This window comes from Atta cephalotes, assembly GCF_000143395.1.
Source record: "Atta cephalotes unplaced genomic scaffold scaffold00022, whole genome shotgun sequence".
Classification (NCBI taxonomy): domain Eukaryota; kingdom Metazoa; phylum Arthropoda; class Insecta; order Hymenoptera; family Formicidae; genus Atta; species Atta cephalotes.
The window spans coordinates 2867176-2875215 of NW_012130086.1; the positions used below are offsets into that span (position 1 = coordinate 2867176).

Here is an 8040-nt window from a genome sequence, read left to right on the forward strand (position 1 = left end):
TTAAAACGTTAAAACGTTAAACTAACGTTAACTACGTACGTACGTACGTACGTACGTACGTACTACTACTACTACGTACGTACGTACTATACTACTACTCTCTCTCTCTCTCTCTCTCTCTCTCTCTCTCTCTCTCTCTCTCTCTCTCTCTCTCTCTCTCTCTCGATTCCTATAATAAAACACCATTCGAAAAATCCGCGAACTCTACTGGATTCCTAATGAAATCTATTTAGAATGAGCATCGTAAAGAAGAGGATCTGGTTTCACATTCGGGTTTGACGAGTAACAGACGAGACTGTACCTTTCTATTTCGTGAACGCATGAAATGCAGTAGTGAATGCATTAAATATATCAAGTTCTAATACAGGAAATTGTGCAAACAATATTGATATAAATCCTTCAATTTGAGGAACGATTTCGTCGCGATTCTGAACTTTCTAAAGTGCATTCGATTTTGTTGATAAAAGTCAAACAAAAAATTTTTAATAGAAGCAGAATATCGTAATATTCATTATTAACTTTCTTGGATAAACACAATGATTCTTCTTTTTAAGTTTTATCTCAAAGAAAGATATAAGATAATAAATTACAAAATTATACTTGTTAAGATATAAATAACACATGTTTAAACAATGTGTCACAGATAGCATTAATGATGTCGACACAACACTGGGTGCGTCGATAAACGAAGAACTCAAAAATCTCGAAATAGCATTTTACGCGTTCGCCATGATCTCGGTTTGCTTCGGGAAACCTGCTCTATCCAGCTCTCGTTATAGGCGGCTGCGGCGGCGCAAGAGGGGTTAGAGTCCGTTCGGAGGGCGACGAAATTGCGAAGGGGATTGCCGGAGGGGGCGAGCAAGAGTGAGATAGAAGAGAGACTAGAGGGTGGGTTGATACGAGGGTGGCGACGATGCTGGTCGTGACGGTGGGTGATGGTGTTGGTGATAGTGGTGGTGATAGTGGTGGTGATGGTGATGGTGGCTTTGGCAGTACGCGATGGACGGTTACCGGCCGCTGGGCCTCTGGATCATACACGCCGAATGACGTCACTCTCCGGCGTTACCAGGATACCAGAGTTCGAAAGGCGAAGAAGACGCTCCATTGCCGCACAGCGGGCTTCGGGCTTTCTCCGCGCGATTAATCGTGATTGGAACTACGACGTTTTTCGTAACTTGATAATACGAAGAATCCTAAATCAAATAAATGCTTAAAATCTGACAAAAGTCAAAACAGAGAAATTCTTGTATCACAGCCTAGCGTCTGATTTTCTGAGAATCAATTTCTTGATTTTAATAGCCGATAGGATCTATTTTGTTGAAATCGATCAATAATGTTATAAAATAAACGAAAATAAAATTAGAATTTTTAATAATGTACAAGATTGTACGAAATAATAATTAATTGGTTTTGTATCTATCTTCTCTTAGAGAATTTTTGAAGTCTATAGCTCCAATCGTCCAATATTGGAAACATTACAAATAGGTATCATAGAATCTTAATAGAAACAAGAAGGAAAATTGAAAACTTTTCATTTCACCTATTTTCCATTTTCGATTCTTACAGATAAATTCAATTTACAAAAAGCAAGACAGATATTCTATTTCATACTTTAAAATTATATATTATTTCTTTCAATATTGCATATAGGTAATATTTTTACACTTAAAAGTAAAATTTCTATTTCGAAAAATCCAATAGAATATTCTACTTATAAATTTTGTAACAATAAAAATGAAATAAAGATGTCAAATTCGACACTAAGATTCCTAGTAATTTAAATAATACTAAAGAATGCCTACTAATTCAAACAATAAATATAACAATAAAAAAAATAGTCGTTAGAAGTCAGCATAAATGGAGCGCTTTTTTCTCTTATATCTATGCGTTTAATTTAAATATTGAGAAAAGTAAAAATAAACTTTATTCAACAAATACTTTATCATATCTTTCAAATCCTCACGCAGACAATATTTCGTAAATAATGATAACATTCGGAAAAATAGGTCCAATTTTTTAAATTTATTTTATGCAGAGAATCGATTTTTGATTAGTTTTATACAAAGCGACTCGAGTCTGTAGACAGACTACCACAGTTGAAAAATGTAAGGTCAAATGACCTTGAAGGTGATAGAAACACTTTTCTCATAGCAGGAGAAAAGAGTCCGAAGCAGAAATCTATCTCCCCGAATTCCGCCATAGTGGTACCATTACGCACACCCTTCTGAACGTCTACATATAAAGAGAAGCATACGTTTGTGCGTGCGTTCATATGAAAGGGGGACGCACGCTATACGAAAACACATAGTCATCATTCCCATCACCAACATGTGACTGTGGTTCCTTGCCGAGGAACTTGTGAACAAAGACTTTTCCTTTTTCTTCAAGGTCTTTAGATGGTCGACCGCCTGCCGCAAGTTCCGTCAAATATGGATTTAAACACGAGAAACTCAACAAGTAAGAACAATGTTGAGTCGTTGGATTCATTGTGGATTCTAGTCTTTTTTTTGTATTATAATGTTCAGGCAAAACATTTTTTTAACATAATAAATAGAAGAGAATCAAGAAAAGAAATATCAGCAATTTTATTGTTGCCTATGTAATATTTATATCAATATTAATAAAAAATATTAATTTTTTAGCCTTTAGCCTTTACTTTCAACGCTTTGCGTTATGTCATATCTGAAGTGCAAGTTTTAGATGGTATAATTTTAATAGCTTTAAATGATTATAATATAAAAACTATTATAGCCTCGATATTTTGGTATTAGAATTTAATCTCAAAATAATAACTTCGAGAATCTGCCATTGGCACGTGATGTGTTAGGTCTGAAACATCCTGTATATGTACACTTTTAATCTAAGATCTCTTAAGAAAATCCTAAAGTAAAGCCCGAACTCCGACGAAGTCACCAGAGATCATCGTTTTTCCAACGCATCGACATATTTTCATCTTCATATACTACCACGACACGAATATCTCACACAAATATGATATACGCAGTCGCGCGTTCGTATCAATTTTCGTATAACAAATTCATAAAGCATCTAAGTCTAATTCTAAGAACTCGACGTTATTAATTCATTGCAAACTACGTGTCTGTGGAGATTACTATTTCATAAGTATACAAAACTTTCGTATCAAGCAAATGTTGTCACGACTTAACAGCTTGAGACGCCATGTTACACTAAGAAATGGTAAAAAATTTATCAATTTCAAAATTTTTCGTAATTCTCAGCATAAACTCCACCTCACAGACACGTATTAATGCATATATTTTAATCCTGGAAAAGGATTTTGAAAGAGAAAAAAGTATTTGTTATACAAAAATTATCTGATTTAGTCAGTAACGACTTTAGGATCCCCTTAAGCTCAAGTTAAATTAATAAAATACTTTTCTCGCTAATGAAGCGTGTGATGTTGCTATTGAGAAACGTTCATGAGAAAATATTAAATATCGACGAATGCAGAAATAGAAAGACGTGCATAGAATAGGGCTGTGAAGTCGAAGGGCTGGGTAGATGGAGCCCTTCGAATCGGTACCGGAGTGGTTGGTCTCCGGTAAGCGGTGACTGCACGTAACGACCCTAGCGGTACCGTTTCTATGGTACCGTTCGTGGGGATTAACGCCCCTCTTGCGTCGTCGCAGCAGCTCTACTTTCATCCGGCGGCGGCGGCTGGCTGTTGCTGTTGCTGCTGCTGCCTTTGCCGCCGCCGCCTGCAGGGTGAGACCAGCCTTGGCCTGGGACCATGGAAACTGGATAGCCTTCTCCGTGAAACACGCGCGCGCATATACATATTGGTCGATCGCGTATTATAATTATCTCAAGTCTCGGTTACGTGGTGGTACTCCGAGAGGCACTCGGAAAAACGCTTGTCGATCGTTCAAAAAATAAATCGCGCATGGTGACTCTTCTAGAAGCTACCTTGGATAACAGTACTCAGTTACCCATAAAGCTAATAAAATATCATCAATATAAAAATTCTATAAAACGTTTTTAATATGATAAGAAAGAGAAGCAAGAAGAAGATAGCAAACATATTAAAAAAAACCAGTTTTCAGAAGAATGCGTTTTATATATAAATATAGAAACGCGCTTTAGATAAAATAGTTCTTTCTAAATAGCTTTATGAACCTTTTGAAATTCCAATCAGTGAATCACTGCGAAGTAGTAAAGCAAAATGTTTATAATAAAACGATAAAAGGCAAAAGTAAAATTTTATCAATAAATCATGGTGTTCTGAATTGTTGTCTTTTATATTGATATATAAGAAAATGAGTCTGTTAAATTAAATTGTAAGACAGTTCCTCGAACAGCTCAGTGCCAATTGGCATAATCATGAGTCAAGCATGTGTGATACACAATCGTAAAATAATATCGTAATGTTTTATCGCTTTTGTGCTATTGCTTTAGCAGATTCAAATTGTTTTGTAGAAATTTAAATCAAAATCCGAATTCTTTGCATAAAACAAGAGATTTGACGTATTCATCTGAATGTTAAACTGTGCGCCATTGATTACGAAATATTGCTTGCAAAAGAATTTGAACATTGAAAGACATGATAAAGTATTTGTTGAACAAAGGAGATTTTCTCAAACTTTCTAAAATAATGCATAAGTACTAAGAAAAAGAATTTATGGGTAGAGGATTCTGTTGAGTTTTCCCCGGAATAGAAATTACACAACTAAACTATAAAATACCTATATAAAAAAGATACAATATATAACATTTTAGAGCAAAAGTAGAATCTTACTTTTATAAAGATTATTAAAGATTATGCTTTTGTAAAGCATTAATAATTTATAGCTTTAAGAATTGAAAATAGGCACTAATAAAAATCTAAAATTATTTTCAGTTTTTATTCTCATTCATTCTACCAAGTTTATGTTAGAAATGAATTTCTATTTATTATTGTGGATACATGTATGTAACAAAAATGTGTAATTATAGAGGAGATCAGATAAATTTAATCCAGGAAGTTGTTTATTGCGTACGCACAAGTTTTTAACTGACTCAGATGCAATGCTATACATTTTTTGTCAATGTATCGATGTATAAACGTAAAGATTGAGGTAATGTCTTGATAGCGATAACATCTTCATAGATGCAGTACTGCTCAACTGCAAGGTTATGCTTGGCGTCATCAACAGCATATTGTCGCTGTTTAACCTTCGTGTCATCGAAACATTGATACTGTGACTACGGTAACTGACAAAATTACTTATTTTCCCGTCTGTTCGAATGATATCTTCTGCAGGCACTAAGTGCATATTTTTTTAAGGAGAAAAACACATTTCACGATTTGTGTTCAAAAATAGATGTTCTCCAACGGACAACTCAACGGTAATAAAAAGTATTATATCCAGAAAGTTTCTTTGATTTAAAGAAATGTTTCTTTGCTACACGGTTGAAGAAAAAAATTTCTTTGATTTGAATATTATTTTCTGAAAGCAAATAAAAAAAACTTATTTGATTTAAAGAAATTATGTTCAAATCAAAGAAATTTTTTTTCAACCATATAGCAAAGAAATATTTCTTTGAATCGAAGAAAACCTTTCTCTAGGTGTATAAATTTATAGCAGAATTATCATTCCTTTGTTTCAAGAGAATTATTGTAATTTTCTTCTTAAACGTTTATTAATTACGATAATTAAAATAGTGGAAAACAAAAATACAAAGTGAACGACGTATCTTTTTAAAATATACATTATATTACTAAAATAGTAAAATAGTAAAAAAACAATATAATGAATGAAAGTTTTTCTTTGAAAGATAGATAAGTGAATTTTCCAAATTTATGATATAATTTCTGATATAATTAAATTTTTCAAATTATAACAGTTTTAAATTTAAAACACACAATGGAAGATAAGAAAGAAACAATTCCATTAAAATAACGGACGTAACTAATTTTAAATACACTTGTACTTCCAAATAATCTCCAAAATTAAAAAAAAAAAAAAATAATAATAATAAATTAAACCTTATTTGTTACGAAAAATATATAATTGAACTATAATTTCCTTTTAATGTGTTTAGATGACAAATAAAAAACAAGAACGTGGAAAAAGATATTTGTGACAGAAATACGGAAAATGGATATACTACGCACATTATCTTGTAGATAAACGGAGATTGAAGGAGAGGACGCGTTGCAGAAATAGTCATCCTGTTATCGACACCACCGTTTGCTTATCGTTCCACGGTCAATATTTCGCTCCCTCCGGCTTCTTTTTTTCTACAACGTCTTCACCTCACCTCTCTTTCTCTACCCCGATTCTCGACGTAGTTAACGTGCGTTTGCGCGTCCGTTCGTAGGCTCGCCACTTATCCCGGCTTTATCAGCCGATAACGCCAATATCTCAGTCACCATCAAACAGCGATTACAAGGAAAAGGAGTATTATTCGCTATATTGCAAAAATATCTTATGTACAAAATTATAGCGCAACCGATTATTAACGTGTTCCCGATGGTGTCAAAATTGCGCGAATTCTCATAATGTTTCGAAACGAAAAAATTGACATTAAACATGAATTTAAAAAATCATTTGTAATCGAATTCTTCTTTAGTTTTAGGAATTTTATCGTACAAATAATATTAAGAAAATATATATGATATCTCTTTATGAAGTAGAGATTTTATTAAGAAACGCTTTTTTTACGAGAAAGGTTTAGAGAACGATTATTTAATTTTTATTTAGCTTGAAAAATAAGAAGGAATTGGAAGTACAATAATTATTAAAGATGATATGTTTTAGTCGAGAAATATTTCGTTACCTTCTACTCTTTTATTCTTGGTTTTTGGTTAACGCGATTAGTAATCAGTAATTAATTAAACATATGCTACTCACCACTTAATACTCTTCTTTATAATGTTGTTAACTACTATCTTCAACGATTTTTTGGGTGATATGAAAGGTGGAGTGACAGTAGTCATCTTTCGTTTCTCTGCCTCGTTCGTCGTGTTTTCTTCATATATCTTAAATTTACTTTTTTCGACAATAGTACCCTCCTTGTTGGCGTTTACCACCGAGTTTTTGACCCATTCTACTATGTGATCCGCGCGATCAGTCGATAATGCAGAATCGCTAGCAAGCTGTTCTTCAATAAGTTCGCCAAACGCGGTCGGAGAATGAACAATTCCGATGTTTGATTTCTCTTCCGTTTTGTTCGAAGACTCTCTCGAATCATTTTTGTCCTCTGCGGTCGGGAAAACAGTACATTCCTTTGCACTGTCAGTCGTATCATCTTTCGAAACGTCATCTTCCTTCCTTACCGTTTGTTGATCTTTTTCATTATTCTCTTCGTCATTGTTTTCCGTAATATCATTAGAACATCGGAGTATCTCCATCGCCAAATCTCCATGAACAACTTTTATGATCTCATTTAAGCTACTCTGTAGAGTGGTAGCATAAATGGTGTCATCTATCTTTGCTTCTGCAGAACTAGATTCATTGAAACTGCTATCTTTGGTCTCAGATTTGTTAGTCTCGGAAGGTTTAATCTCAGATTCAATAATCCCGGATTCAATAATCCCAGATTCAATCTTCTTGGGATTAGTTTTCTCCTTCAAATCTCCATTGCAATCAGTTTTAGAAGTATTTTGTTGCTGTTCGGAATTATGTAAATCCGTATCTTCGATTTTCTCTTTTTCAGCAGTAATGTCTGAAGATTCTTTAGAAGTAGATGGTTCGTCGATATTTATTTGTTCATGATTTTCCTTATCGAAGGAAACTATTCTGTCGTCTGCTGTAGAAATTTCTGACATGTTGCTTTCCACTGATTTATTAATATTTTCCTCTATATTTTCTGCCATTGTTATTAAATACTTTCAAAAATCAATTTCTCTCAGAATCCAACATTTTAATTTCAATGATGAATGGTGATCTTTTAGTATTTTAGAAGATACATTATTACCATCTGAGTCTTCTTGGCCATCTCTCTCTCTCNCNCNCTNNTTTNTCTTCTCTTCTTCTTCTTCTACTTCTTACTTACTTACTTACTTACTTACTTACTTACTTACTTACTTACTTACTT

At 33.6% G+C, this 8040-nt stretch overlaps 1 protein-coding gene across 1 annotated transcript in view; it reads right to left on the minus strand.

Annotated features, from left to right (window-relative positions):
* The window catches only part of LOC105619709, a 50927-nt gene extending 43108 nt beyond the window's left edge, over positions 1-7819 (minus strand). The window contains exon 1 of the mRNA XM_012201228.1: positions 6855-7819. Within this exon, the coding sequence (XP_012056618.1) occupies positions 6855-7819 (965 nt within the window). The remainder of the gene's footprint in view (positions 1-6854) is intronic.
* Positions 7820-8040: the final 221 nt, after the last annotated feature.